A 14,062-nucleotide genomic window follows, 5' to 3' on the forward strand; every position below is an offset into this window, starting at 1 on the left:
CACACACAAATACACACAAACCACAACACACACACACACACCAGGTTCTAATAGTTTTGGATTCTAGTTTCATTCTAGTTTAGTTTGATTTAGTTTGGACTTTTTTTCTCTAATTCAGTTCGTTTGAATTTGTTTTTAGAGCAGGTTTGATAGTTTTTATTAGTTTTTGTTTTTTTCTAAATGCTTAGTTTTAGTTTGGTTTAGTTGTTTAGTTGTAGTTTAGTTTAGTTCAGTTTAGTTTAGCTCAGTTTAGTTTTAGTTTAGTTTAGTTTAGTTTAGTTTAGTTGTAGTTTAGTTTAGTTTAGTTGTAGTTTAGTTTTAGTTTAGTTGTAGTTTAGTTTAGTTTAGTTTAGTTTAGTTTAGTTCAGTTTAGTTGTAGTTTAGTTGTAGTTTAGTTCAGTTTAGTTGTAGTTTAGTTTAGTTGTAGTTTAGTTTAGTTGTAGTTTAGTTTAGTTTAGTTGTAGTTTAGTTTTAGTTTAGTTCAGTTTAGTTCAGTTTAGTTTAGTTCAGTTTAGTTGTAGTTTAGTTGTAGTTTAGTTTAGTTCAGTTTAGTTGTAGTTTAGTTTAGTTTAGTTCAGTTTAGTTTAGTGTAGTTTAGTTTAGTTCAGTTTAGTTTAGTTGTAGTTTAGTTTTAGTTTAGTTTAGTTCAGTTTAGTTTAGTTGTAGTTTAGTTTAGTTCAGTTTAGTTGTAGTTTAGTTTAGTTTAGTTTAGTTCAGTTTAATTGTAGTTTTAGTTTAGTTCAGTTTAGTTTAGTTTTAGTTTAGTTTAGTTTAGTTTAGTTCAGTTTAGTTTAGTTGTAGTTTAGTTTAGTTCAGTTTAGTTTAAGTTTAGTTTTAGTTTAGTTTAGTTCAGTTTAGTTTAGTTTTAGTTTAGTTCAGTTTAGTTTAGTTGTAGTTTAGTTCAGTTTAGTTTAAGTTTAGTTTTAGTTTAGTTTAGTTTAGTTCAGTTTAGTTTAGTTGTAGTTTAGTTTAGTTCAGTTTAGTTTAAGTTTAGTTTTAGTTTAGTTTAGTTTAGTTTAGTTCAGTTTAGTTTTAGTTTAGTTTAGTTTAGTTTAGTTCAGTTTAGTTTTAGATTAGTTTAGTTGTAGTTTAGTTCAGTTTAGTTCAGTTTTAGTTTAGTTCAGTTCAGTTGTAGTTCAGTTGTAGTTCAGTTGTAGTTCAGTGGTCTCTTTTCTCTTCTTCTCTGTTGTTGTATTCAAATAAATCCCAGACGGACCCCAGACTTGACCTTTGACCCCAGACATGACCTTTGGTTAAAGGGTCTGTCAGCAGAACCTGGTCTGGGTTTTAGGGGTTAAAGGGTCTTTCATCTGGAAACTGATCTGTTTCCTTTTCAGTCTCCTGTTCAGGTTCCTGTTCAGGTTCCTGTTCTGGTTCTGGTTCAGACAGTTGAAGCTCTTTGTCTCGTACATAAACCCAGTCCAGTTCTTTAAACATAAACTCGTCCTCTGTTCCTTTTTCAGTAAATGCTCAGTGTTCTTATCGTCCACAGTAAACAGGTAAACGTGTCCCTTCAGTCCAGTGTACCAGTTAGTCCAGTCCAGTGTACCAGTTAGTCCAGTCCAGTGCACCAGTTAGTCCAGTCCAGCGTACCAGTTAGTCCAGTCCAGTGTACCAGTTCGTCCAGTCCAGTGTACCAGTCAGTCCAGTGCAGTGTACCAGTTAGTCCAGTCCAGTGTACCAGTCAGTCCAGTCCAGTGTACCAGTCAGTCCAGTGCTTGTGTTTTCTTCCAGGTCAGTAAATGAACAGTTCATTTGGTTTCTGTGATTCCACATCAGAATGTGTGACGGTATTAAACTGAACTGTGTCAGTGAAGGAGCAGATCTGAAAACAGCTGTCAATCAAACCGCATTCAGCCTTCGGACCCGTCCTCCGATCAACAAGCGGAAGCTCGGCGTCCGGCCCGGCCGAGCTCCGCCCACAGCTCCGTTCATCCCCAGAGACGCCGAGCGTCCGGGGGCGGGACAACAGGTGTCATGTGTCCAGTGCTGGTCCAGTCTGTAGTGGTTTTTCCAGCAGTTCCACTCAGTCCCATTGAAGTGCATGGACGCTGAGCGTCTACGACAAATGCACTGAGCAGAGATGGAATGAACAAACACAGACACGGGAATGGAGGAGAAGTGAACAACATCCAGTCCACTGATCTGGGATCAAACTGATTCTGAACCAACTGGTCTGAGAGACGAATGTGTTCCAACACATTTGGAGTCAATGAAATGAAAACAACTGAACAGATTTGAGCATTTAATGGGAGTCATTTTAGGAGAAGAAGAGCTTCACTGCAGTCTGACAGGAAACACCTGTGGGTTCAGGTTCTGGTTCAGGTTCTGGTTCAGGTTACGTCAGCTCCAGGTCTCCGCTGAAGGGTGCGGTTTTGAAAGCTGTGGCTCCGCCCCCGGGATTTCCTTCCTGTTTCAGTGTTTGTTGGTTTGTAAACATAGTTTCCTGTCGGTGTTTCTCTGTAAATGTAAACTGAAGCTCTGCTCAGTTCACAGATGAGTCTGCGTCTGCATCTGAATCTGCGTCTGAGTCTGAGTCTGAGTCTGAGTCAGGGGTCTGCATCTGAGTCTGCAACCATGTGACCCCAGACCCTTCATTACTTTATAAAGGTTTATCTAGCCCCGCCCCTTCATTACTTTACAAAGGTTTATCTAGCCCCGCCCCTTCCTTCCTTTACAAAGGCTGGTCTGAAGTGGATCCTGCTGATCTAAAGTGGACCCTGCTGGTCTGAAGTGGATCCTGCTGGTCTGAAGTGGATCCTGCTGATCTAAAGTGGATCCTGCTGATCTAAAGTGGATCCTGCTGATCTAAAGTGGACCCTGCTGGTCTGAAGTGGATCCTGCTGATCTAAAGTGGATTCTGCTGGTCTGAAGTGGATCCTGCTGGTCTGAAGTGGATCCTGCTGATCTAAAGTGGACCCTGCTGGTCTGAAGTGGATCCTGCTGGTCTAAAGTGGATTCTGCTGGTCTAAAGTGGATCCTGCTGGTCTAAAGTGGGTTCTGCTGGTCTGTAGTGGATCCTGCGGGTCTGAAGTGGATCCTGCTGGTCTAAAGTGGACCCTGCTGGTCTGAAGTGGATCCTGCTGGTCTAAAGTGGTTTCTGCTGGTCTGTAGTGGATCCTGCTGGTCTGAAGTGGATCCTGCTGATCTAAAGTGGATCCTGCTGGTCTGAAGTGGATCCTGCTGGTCTGAAGTGGATCCTGCTGATCTAAAGTGGATCCTGCTGATCTGAAGTGGATCCTGCTGGTCTAAAGTGGATCCTGCTGGTCTGAAGTGGATCCTGCTGGTCTGAAGTGGATCCTGCTGGTCTGAAGTGGATCCTGCTGATCTGAAGTGGATCCTGCTGGTCTGAAGTGGATCCTGCTGATCTGAAGTGGATCCTGTTGGTCTGAAGTGGATCCTGCTGGTCTAAAGTGGATCCTGCTGGTCTGAAGTGGATCCTGCTGATCTGAAGTGGATCCTGCTGGTCTGAAGTGGATCCTGCTGATCTGAAGTGGATCCTGTTGGTCTGAAGTGGATCCTGCTGGTCTAAAGTGGATCCTCCTGGTCTAAAGTGGATCCTGCTGGTCTGAAGTGGATCCTGCTGGTCTGAACTCAAACTCGCTGTTCATCAGAATTTCTTTCTTTTTTTTTCTATGAAGTTTTCCTCTTTTTTTTTTTCTTCTTCTTCTTCTTTTTTCTTTTTCTTTTTTTTTTAAAATTATTATTATTATAAACTTTTTCAATAGTTTCTGAGAACTGACCCAGAAGGACCTGATCTAGAACTGACCCAGAAAGACCTGATCTAGAGTCTGAAACAGGTGTTTATTTGAAAAGAGGAAAAACTGGAGCCAGAAGGATCCGGTTCTGAAGGAACATAAGAACTGAGAGTCCAGGTCCAGACCCTCAACTAGGACCAGAGTAACCTGGTCCAGATCCTGTTCCAGATCCAGGTCCAGATCCGGGTCCAGACCCTGGTCCAGATCCTGTTCCATATCCTGGTCCTTCACTTGTTTTATTTTGGGTCCAGCAGAACCAGAAGTTCGGGTCTGTGTCTATACCCGGTCCACGTAAACCCAGTCCAGGACCTGGTCCGGGTCCGGGTTCTGTACCCTGCCTATCTGGATCACGTGGCGGGTCCTATAAATGGGCGTGTCTACGGCAGGCTGTCACTTCCTGGTTGCACGCGCCTGAGGAGCCGCAGCCGCAGTGAGTTCGGTTCTGTTCAGGTCAGTACTCTGGCTTTATTCTGGGTGTGGACCCGGACCCGGACCCAGGATCCGGGTCTGGGTCTGGGTCCTAGTCCTGTTCCCGGTCCGGGTTCGCGTCCTCGCGGTGTGTGGTCGAAGTGACCCGGAAACAGTGAAACCGAATCTGATCGATAATCATTAGTTCATGAGTGTGAACCGGGTTTAAAGGACCGGATCCGGATCGGTTCGGATCCTGGAGCCGGACTCTGACTGACCACAGGGTTCAGTGTTGTTTCAATGACGTCAGCTGTTTGGTAGAGTTAGTGTTATTAACACCCCCCCCCCCCCCCCCCCCAGAAGGGAAAGGAGGGGCTATTGTTTTATATTTGTTTGTGTGTGTGTTTGTTTGTTTGTGTGTTTGTTTACACATGTGCAGCAGAATTCCTGGTTGAATTCAGACTCAGTGGGTTCATAGTTTACCTGTGACCCAGAACAGATGGGAGTAATCTGATTACATTTAGGGAAAAGTAGGTCACAGTTCAACTTTAATGAATGTTTTTAATATTTTTCTTCCATTTCCTTTTATGAATGTTTATGAAAACGTGTGTGTGTGTGTGTGTGTGTGTGTGTGTGTGTGTGTGTGTGGGTTCAGTTGAATTTAAAGTGTACACATATGTGCAGGTGATTGACATGATGACATCAGCTGGACCCATGACAAAAGAAAACAACAGTATGTGCAGGGTTGGTATTAGTGGTGGTGGTGGTGGTGTTGTTAGTGTTGTTGTTGTGTCCTACTGAACACCTACTGAACCCTGAACCCCGTTAAGGATCAGCCCAGTCTGGACTGTGGGTGGTGCAGGTTCTGCAGGATGGTCCAGGTTCTGCAGACATTCTCCTGGTTCTATGACATTAACCCGTTCCTCTGCTGGTGTTTTTCAGACCCAGAATATGAACCCAGAGCCTTCATCTGGACCAGATCCACAACGCACCATCACACACCTGGACTGGGTCTAGGACCACTGAGTCCTGGATCAGGTCGGTGATCGTCTGGACTGGGTCTAGGACCACTGAGTCCTGGATCAGGTCTGTGATCGTCTGGACTGGGTCTAGGACCACTGAGTCCTGGATCAGGTCTGTGATCGTCTGGACTGGGTCTAGGACCACTGAGTCCTGGATCAGGTCTGTGATCGTCTGGACTGGGTCTAGGACCACTGAGTCGTCCTTCTTCTGGTCTGAGATGTTTTCCTTCAGTTATAAAGTTCTCGTTGGAGCCACAGTGACGGGTCTGCTCCTGGGGTGAGTACAAGTACTACAAATACTACAAGTACTGCAACTACTACAAGTGCTTAATGTACTACATGCTCTACAAGTTGTACATGTAGTACAAGTACTACAAATACAACACACAATAACATTACAGATGTTTTGATGTTATCGGTTTAGTTGGTTGTTTACTTTTGATGTTATCGGTTTAGTTGGTTGTTTACTTTTGATGTTGTCGGTTTAGTTGGTTGTTTACTTGTGATGTTATCGGTTTAGTTGGTTGTTTACTTGTGATGTTGCCGGTTTAGTTGGTTGTTTGCTTTTGATGTTGTCGGTTTAGTTGGTTGTTTACTTGGGATGTTGCCGGTTTAGTTGGTTGTTTACTTGTGATGTTGTCGGTTTAGTTGGTTGTTTACTTGTGATGTTATCGGTTTAGTTGGTTGTTTACTTGGGATGTTGCCGGTTTAGTTGGTTGTTTGCTTTTGATGTTGTCGGTTTAGTTGGTTGTTTGCTTTTGATGTTGCCGGTTTAGTTGGTTGTTTGCTTTTGATGTTGCCGGTTTAGTTGGTTGTTTACTTTTGATGTTATCGGTTTAGTTGGTTGTTTACTTGTGATGTTGCCGGTTTAGTTGGTTGTTTACTTGTGATGTTGTCGGTTTAGTTGGTTGTTTACTTGTGATGTTGTCGGTTTAGTTGGTTGTTTACTTGTGATGTTGCCGGTTTAGTTGGTTGTTTACTTGGGATGTTGCCGGTTTAGTTGGTTGTTTACTTGGGATGTTGCCGGTTTAGTTGGTTGTTTACTTTTGATGTTGTCGGTTTAGTTGGTTGTTTACTTTTGATGTTATCGGTTTAGTTGGTTGTTTACTTGTGATGTTGCCGGTTTAGTTGGTTGTTTACTTGTGATGTTGTCGGTTTAGTTGGTTGTTTACTTGTGATGTTGTCGGTTTAGTTGGTTGTTTACTTGTGATGTTGCCGGTTTAGTTGGTTGTTTACTTGGGATGTTGCCGGTTTAGTTGGTTGTTTACTTGGGATGTTGCCGGTTTAGTTGGTTGTTTACTTTTGATGTTGTCGGTTTAGTTGGTTGTTTACTTTTGATGTTGCCGGTTTAGTTGGTTGTTTACTTTTGATTTTGTCGGTTTAGTTGGTTGTTTACTTTTGATGTTGCTGGTTTAGTTGGTTGTTTACTTTTGATGTTATCGGTTTAGTTGGTTGTTTACTTTTGATTTTGTTGGTTTAGTTGGTTGTTTACTTTTGATGTTGATGGTTTAGTTGGTTGTTTACTTTTGATGTTGATGGTTTAGTTGGTTGTTTACTTGTGATGTTGCCGGTTTAGTTGGTTGTTTACTTTTGATGTTGCCGGTTTAGTTGGTTGTTTACTTGTGATGTTGCTGGTTTAGTTGGTTGTTTACTTGTGATTTTGTCGGTTTAGTTGGTTGTTTACTTGTGATGTTGCCGGTTTAGTTGGTTGTTTACTTGTGATGTTGTCGGTTTAGTTGGTTGTTTACTTTTGATGTTGTCGGTTTAGTTGGTTGTTTACTTTTGATGTTGTCGGTTTAGTTGGTTGTTTGCTTTTGATGTTGTCGGTTTAGTTGGTTATTTGCTTTTGATGTTGTCGGTTTAGTTGGTTGTTTGCTTTTGATGTTGCCGGTTTAGTTGGTTGTTTGCTTTTGATGTTGCCGGTTTAGTTGGTTGTTTACTTGTGATGTTGTCGGTTTAGTTGGTTGTTTACTTTTGATGTTGCCGGTTTAGTTGGTTGTTTACTTGTGATGTTGCCGGTTTAGTTGGTTGTTTACTTGTGATGTTGCCGGTTTAGTTGGTTGTTTACTTTTGATGTTGCCGGTTTAGTTGGTTGTTTACTTGTGATGTTGCCGGTTTAGTTGGTTGTTTACTTTTGATGTTTACTTTTGATGTTGCCGGTTTAGTTGGTTGTTTACTTGTGATGTTGCCGGTTTAGTTGGTTGTTTACTTGTGATGTTGCCGGTTTAGTTGGTTGTATACTTTTGATGTTGCCGGTTTAGTTGGTTGTTTACTTGTGATGTTGCCGGTTTAGTTGGTTGTTTACTTGTGATGTTGCCGGTTTAGTTGGTTGTTTACTTTTGATGTTGCCGGTTTAGTTGGTTGTTTACTTTTGATGTTGCCGGTATAGTTGGTTGTTTACTTTTGATGTTGCCGGTTTAGTTGGTTGTTTACTTTTGATGTTGCTGGTTTAGTTGGTTGTTTACTTTTGATGTTATCGGTTTAGTTGGTTGTTTACTTTTGATTTTGTCGGTTTAGTTGGTTGTTTACTTTTGATGTTGCTGGTTTAGTTGGTTGTTTACTTTTGATGTTGCCGGTTTAGTTGGTTGTTTACTTGTGATGTTGCCGGTTTAGTTGGTTGTTTACTTTTGATGTTGCCGGTTTAGTTGGTTGTTTACTTTTGATGTTGCCGGTTTAGTTGGTTGTTTACTTGTGATGTTGCCGGTCTAGTTGGTTGTTTACTTTTGATGTTGTCGGTTTAGTTGGTTGTTTACTTGTGATGTTGCCGGTTTAGTTGGTTGTTTACTTTTGATGTTGCCGGTTTAGTTGGTTGTTTACTTTTGATGTTGCCGGTTTAGTTGGTTGTTTACTTGTGATGTTGCCGGTTTAGTTGGTTGTTTACTTTTGATGTTTACTTTTGATGTTGCCGGTTTAGTTGGTTGTTTACTTGTGATGTTGCCGGTTTAGTTGGTTGTTTACTTGTGATGTTGCCGGTTTAGTTGGTTGTATACTTTTGATGTTGCCGGTTTAGTTGGTTGTTTACTTGTGATGTTGCCGGTTTAGTTGGTTGTTTACTTGTGATGTTGCCGGTTTAGTTGGTTGTTTACTTTTGATGTTGCCGGTTTAGTTGGTTGTTATTAATGTGTTTTCATGTATTACTAATTGCTTTCATTGGTTATTGCTCTTCTTTGTTTCCACAGGTTGCTCTACGTCTCCCAGTTGCACAGGTAACACAACACACACCTGATTCCACTGTTAACATTGACCGTCTAGGTTTGAACCTCAGTTTGGGTTTAATCTGGACAAACACTGACCAACAAACACATGGTCACTGCGTTCTCATTGGTCGTTGGTCAGTTCCACTCGTTGGTCAGTGCCACTCGTTGGTCAGTGCCATTCGTCATCGTTGGTCAGTTCCAGTCGTTGGTCAGTTCCACTCGTTGGTCAGTTCCATTCGTCATCGTTGGTCAGTGCCACTCGTTGGTCAGTGCCATTCGTCATCGTTGGTCAGTTCCAGTCGTTGGTCAGTTCCAGTCGTTGGTCAGTTCCAGTCGTTGGTCAGTTCCACTCATCATCGTTGGTCAGTTCCACTCATCATCGTTGGTCAGTTCCACTCATCATCGTTGGTCAGTTCCAGTCGTCATCGTTGGTCAGTTCCACTCGTTGGTCAGTTCCAGTCGTTGGTCAGTTCCATTCGTCATTGTTGGTCAGTTCCAGTCGTTGGTCAGTTCCAGTCGTTGGTCAGTTCCAGTCGTTGGTCAGTTCCATTCATCCAGTTTTTGCCCAAAACTAAATTAAAGCAATGACAGAAACAGTTTAGTTGATTCATCAAAGTTTTAATGTTTGATGTGGAATCAAAATAATTAGGAACTGGACAAGAGTTTTTAAAGCCTTAGACAGCCTTAAGTTCACCCTTAAAAACAGGATGTCTTAACCCTAACCCTTAAAAACTGGATGTCCTAACCCTTAAAAACTGGATGTCCTAACCCTAATGCTTAAAAACTGGACATCTTAACCCTAACCCTTAAAAACTGGATGTCCTAACCCTTAAAAACTGGACGTCCTAACCCTTAAAAACTGGACGTCCTAACCCTTAAAAACTGGACATCTTAATCCTAACCCTTAAAAAAAAACTGGACGTCTTAACCCTAACCCTTAAAAACTGGACGTCTTAACCCTAACCCTTAAAAACTGGACGTCTTAACCCTAACCCTTAAAAAAAACTGGACGTCTTAACCCTAACCCTAAAAACTGGACGTCTTAACCCTAACCCTTAAAAAAAACTAGACGTCTTAACCCAACCCTTAAAAAAACTGGACGTCTTAACCCTAACCCTTAAAAACTGGACGTCCTAACCCTTAAAAACTGGACATCTTAACCCTAACCCTTAAAAAAAAAAACTAGACGTCTTAACCCAACCCTTAAAAAAACTGGACGTCTTAACCCTAACCCTTAAAAACTGCTGTCCTGTTTGTCCTACAGGTCATGGTCTGATTCTGGATCTGGTCCTGAGTCTGGTCCTGGGTCTGGGTCTGGGTCTGTTTCTGGATCCATGTCTGGTTCTGGGTCTGGATCTGTTTCTGGATCTGGTCCCGGGTCTAGATCTGGATCTGGTTCTCAGGACCCCTCAGTGAACCCTGGATGCGAGTTCCATCTGGAGGATCCAGAACAGTAAGAGGAACTGAACAGAGGAGGAAACTGTCAGACTACTGCTGCTCCTCCTCCTCCTCATCTCTTCTCTTTCTTCACCTCCTCATGCTGTTAATTGTTTGCATTTTTCTTTTTCTAGTGTTTGGTCTTTTCTTCTCTGCCGTTGTTTCTCCTCCTCCTCGTTTCTCCTCCTCCTTTCTCCTTCTCGTTTCTCCTTCTTGTTTCTCCTCCTCGTTCCTCCTCCTCGCTTCTCCTCTTAGCTTCTCCTCCTCCTTTCTCCTCCTCCTTTCTCTTCCTCGTTTCTCCTCCTCTTAGTTTCTCCTCCTCGTTCCTCCTCCTCGTTTCTCCTCTTAGCTTCTCCTCTTATCTTTTATTATTGTTTATCTTTCTTGTGATTGGACAGATGCTGAACTTTCCTCATGTCTTCCTGGTTTGCTTCTTTTTCTTCTGTTTTTTACACATATCTTTAGTCCAGTCTGAACTGTCTTTGGTTACAGTCGTTTTGACGTCGATCTGTTTGAATCTGTTTGTGTTTTAGTCTGATCTACCACCAGCCCAGCATCACACAGGGGTGAGTCACATGACACAGTACAGGTCACATGACGCACCGCAGCAGGTCACATGACACAGTACAGGTCACATGACGCACCGCAGCAGGTCACATGACTCATCATGTACTCTCATTTGAACAGATGATAATTTATATATGATGATAATTAAACACAAAAAGATTTTGTCTCCTCCTCTGACTCCTCCTCTTTCTCCTTGTCCCCCCCCCAGGCGGACTGACGTGGTCTCCGTCACCCCCTGGTTGGCCCCGGTGGTGTGGGAGGGGACCTTCGACCCCGTCCTCATGGACAGTATCTACAAACCCAAGAACATCACTGTCGCTGCCACCGTATTTGCCGTTGGAAAGTACGTGGGTTGACCGCCATGCCATTCCCACAATGCACCTGTCCGGCTTTGACCTCTGACCCTGTGCGCAGGTACACCATGTTCCTGAAGGACTTCCTGGAGACGGCTGAGGAGCACTTCTTCGTTGGTTTCAGAGTGCACATGTACGTGTTCACCGACCAGCCCCAAGACGTGCCCTCAGTTAAGATGGCCGCCGGCAGACAGGTAAACCTGACCTCAGTTAAGATGGCCGCCAACAGACAGGTAACCATGACCTCAGTTAAGATGGCTGCCAACAGACAGGTAACCATGACCTCAGTTAAGATGGCCGCCGGCAGACAGGTGTTTATACATGTAGGTGTAAGTGTGTGTGTGTGCGTGTGTGTGTGTGTGGGGTGGGGTTTGAGGGTGGGAGCTGGGCGGGGTGTGTGGCCCTGGGAGGCGTGGCCATGGCATGGGGGGGGTGCACTGGCCCACAGCAGGTGGCTGTCTGGGGCAGCCTGGTGTGCTGGGTGGGGTGGAGGGGGGGGGCTCCTGGGCTCAGGCGGCAGAGCTTTGCCTGGCCCTGGGAGAGTGTGTGTGTGTGTGTGTGTGTGTGTGTGTGTGTGTGTGTGTGTGTGTGTGTGTCCTGGCCTGTGTTCAGCTGCTGTGGGGTCTCCCTTGACCATCTTTGGGGCAGGTGCACTGTCACCCTTCAGTCCTGCCCACCCTTAACTCCACCTCCTCTGGCCCCTCTTTAACTCCACCTCCTCTGGCCCCTCTTTAACTCCGCCTCCTCTGGCCCCTCCCAGCTGACGGTGCGTTCAGTGCCCAGTTCCCGGCGTTGGCAGGAGATCTCGGCTCGTCGGATGGAGCTGATCCAGAACCTGATCCAGGACCAGCTGTGGAACTCCGCCCACTTCATCTTCTGTCTGGACGTGGACTCCAAGTTCCACGGACACTGGGGGGCGGAGTCCCTGGGGGGTCTGGTGGGCGTGGTCCATCCAGGTCAGTGACTGTACCCCAGAACCAGAAGAACTAGGTCCAATCTGAGGGGTTCAGATTCACAACAAAGTCCAGGAGCGGAGGGTCGGACCGAACCAGGACCCAAGCACTAGGACTGATACTAATATTAATAATGGTACTAATACTAATAGTAGTACTAATACTAATATTAGTACTGATACTAGTACTAGCATTAGTACTAGTATTAGTACTAATGCTAGTACTAATACTAATGCATATTAATACTACTCTGTCCACACACTGGTCTCATGTCTGTATTCGTAGTTCCTCATGTTTACTGTCGGTCCAATAGTGTGATCAGACAAACTGATCCAGGTTCACTCTCTGTCAGTGTGGTACTGGTCTGGTACCACTGGTACTGGTCTGGTACTGGTCTGAGGGTTGATGTTAGTGCTGTGTGTTCATTGGTCGGTTGAAGTAAAAATTATAAAATATAATATAATGTCTAATACTTATAATGGGAGGGGGGATGGGGGGTGTTAGTCTGTTTCCATAGTAATTATAATACTTATAATGGGGGGGGGGGGGGTCGTAAATAAAAGGCTCCATTTGACATTGGCCTTAAGTGGGTCCACTTTGGCCTGCAGTGGTCCACTTTGGCCCTCTGGTCCACTTTGGCCAGCAGTGGTCCACTTTGGCCCTCTTTGGTCCACTTTGGCCCTTTTTGGCCCACTTTGGCCCACTTTGGCCCACTTTGGCCCTCTTGTCTGTCAGGTTACTACAGGGACGATCGCAGCAGGTTTCCGTACGAACGCAGACCAGAGTCCAGGGCCTTCATCCCACATGGACAAGGAGACTTCTACTACTGCGGGGGGGCCTTCGGAGGAACCCTGGACCAGGTCCGGCTGCTGGCCCAGACCTGCAGGACCAACTTTGAAGACGACGCCAAAGACGGAATAGAGGCCGCCTGGCAAGAGGAGAGTCACCTGAACAGGTAGGAGACCAGGACAGGTCCAAACAGGGTCACATTGTCAGGTTCTAGGTCAGGGTTCAGATCCAGGTTCAGGGTCCAGGTTCAGTGTGTTTGTCTTCTGTTAGTTATACTTTTCAGTTGTGGTTCTGATCGTAACCGGGTTCTGGTTCTGTGTGTCCAGGTACATGTGGGTCAATAAACCCACTAAGGTCCTGTCTCCAGAGTACCTGTGGCAGGACTTCAAACCCCGGAACCCAGAGGTCCGCGTTGTACGCTTCTCTGGGGTCGTCAAGAACTACGCCGCCATCCGACCCAACGTCTGACGGACCAGACCGGACCGGACCAGTCTGGAATGGACTGGAACAGCACAAAAGGACCGGACTGGACCGGACCACCATGGACCAGATCAGACTGTAATAAACTGGACCAGATCTCTAAGAGCTGAACCAGAATATAACCAACCACGTCCATATATTAGTCCAAGCCCTTCCTCCTGATATGATCTGAATCTGATCTGAATGTGATCTCAGTCTGTATCTTGTGTAAAACCATCTGAACTGAATCCACCGTCAGAACTCAAAACCACTGAATATGTGATGAAATAAAGGTTGAAGTTCTGTGACTCCTATTCACCTTGAACGTATCACCACTGGTTTTATTTCACTTTAATTTTTTTATGACGCAAGAAGTGATTTCACATTTTTGTCACATTTTTCTGAAATGAAGGTTTAATGAATGAATGAACTGGATGAACCATTCACTTCTGAGTCCAATCTAAACCGCTTTGGTTTGAGTCCACTGTCCCCTGGTGGACGGTCATGTGACCTGCTGTCCGCGGTCATGTGTCTGACATCCAACACCACCAGACCCACCCCTTAACAGACCCCCCCTTAACAGACACACCCTTAACAGACACACCCTTAACAGACACACCCCTTATCAGACCCACCCTTAACAGACCCACCCTTAACAGACCCACCCCTTAACAGACCCACCCCTAACAGACCCACCCCTTAACAGACCCCCCCTTAACAGACACACCCTTAACAGACACACCCTTAACAGACCCACCCCTTATCAGACCCACCCTTAACAGACCCACCCTTAACAGACCCACCCCTTAACAGACCCACCCCTAACAGACCCACCCCTAACAGACACACCCTTAACAGACACACCCTTAACAGACCCACCCTTAACAGACCCACCCCTTAACAGACACACCCTTAACAGACACACCCCTAACAGACACACCCTTAACAGACCCACCCTTAACAGACCCACCCCTTAACAGACCCACCCCTAACAGACACACCCTTAACAGACCCACCCCTTAACAGACCCTTTGTGTTTGTGTGTCTGTGTGGGCGGGGCTTAACAGACATGATTTCATTTCAGTGGGCGAGCGACAAGTGAGGAATGAGAATGAGAGA

The 14,062-nt window shown here is 44.8% G+C and overlaps 1 protein-coding gene across 1 annotated transcript; it reads left to right on the top strand.

Annotated features, from left to right (window-relative positions):
* Positions 1-4,084: 4,084 nt before the first annotated feature.
* On the top strand, positions 4,085-13,257 carry LOC115416549 (globoside alpha-1,3-N-acetylgalactosaminyltransferase 1-like). Its single transcript, XM_030130349.1, has 10 exons — positions 4,085-4,208; positions 5,109-5,465; positions 8,368-8,394; positions 9,650-9,838; positions 10,356-10,388; positions 10,598-10,732; positions 10,804-10,936; positions 11,503-11,698; positions 12,431-12,650; positions 12,811-13,257. The coding sequence occupies exons 2-10, from the start codon at positions 5,407-5,409 to the stop codon at positions 12,950-12,952; spliced, it is 1,134 nt and encodes a 377-aa protein (XP_029986209.1). The 5' UTR covers positions 4,085-4,208; positions 5,109-5,406; the 3' UTR covers positions 12,953-13,257.
* The last annotated feature ends 805 nt before the right edge of the window (positions 13,258-14,062 follow it).

Source organism: Sphaeramia orbicularis, unplaced genomic scaffold, assembly GCF_902148855.1.
Source record: "Sphaeramia orbicularis unplaced genomic scaffold, fSphaOr1.1, whole genome shotgun sequence".
In the NCBI taxonomy this organism is placed as follows: Eukaryota; Metazoa; Chordata; class Actinopteri; order Kurtiformes; family Apogonidae; genus Sphaeramia; species Sphaeramia orbicularis.

What these genes read in the sequence shown, in the direction of transcription:
- LOC115416549 (XM_030130349.1), top strand. Translation starts at nt 5,407, where the DNA reads ATGTTTTCCTTCAGTTATAAAGTTCTCGTTGGAGCCACAGTGACGGGT. An exon ending in CATCTGGAGGATCCAGAACA is followed by an intron (nt 9,839 to 10,355) that starts GTAAGAGGAACT and finishes TTTGTGTTTTAG; the next exon opens with TCTGATCTACCACCAGCCCA. An exon ending in AGATGGCCGCCGGCAGACAG is followed by an intron (nt 10,937 to 11,502) that starts GTAAACCTGACC and finishes GGCCCCTCCCAG; the next exon opens with CTGACGGTGCGTTCAGTGCC.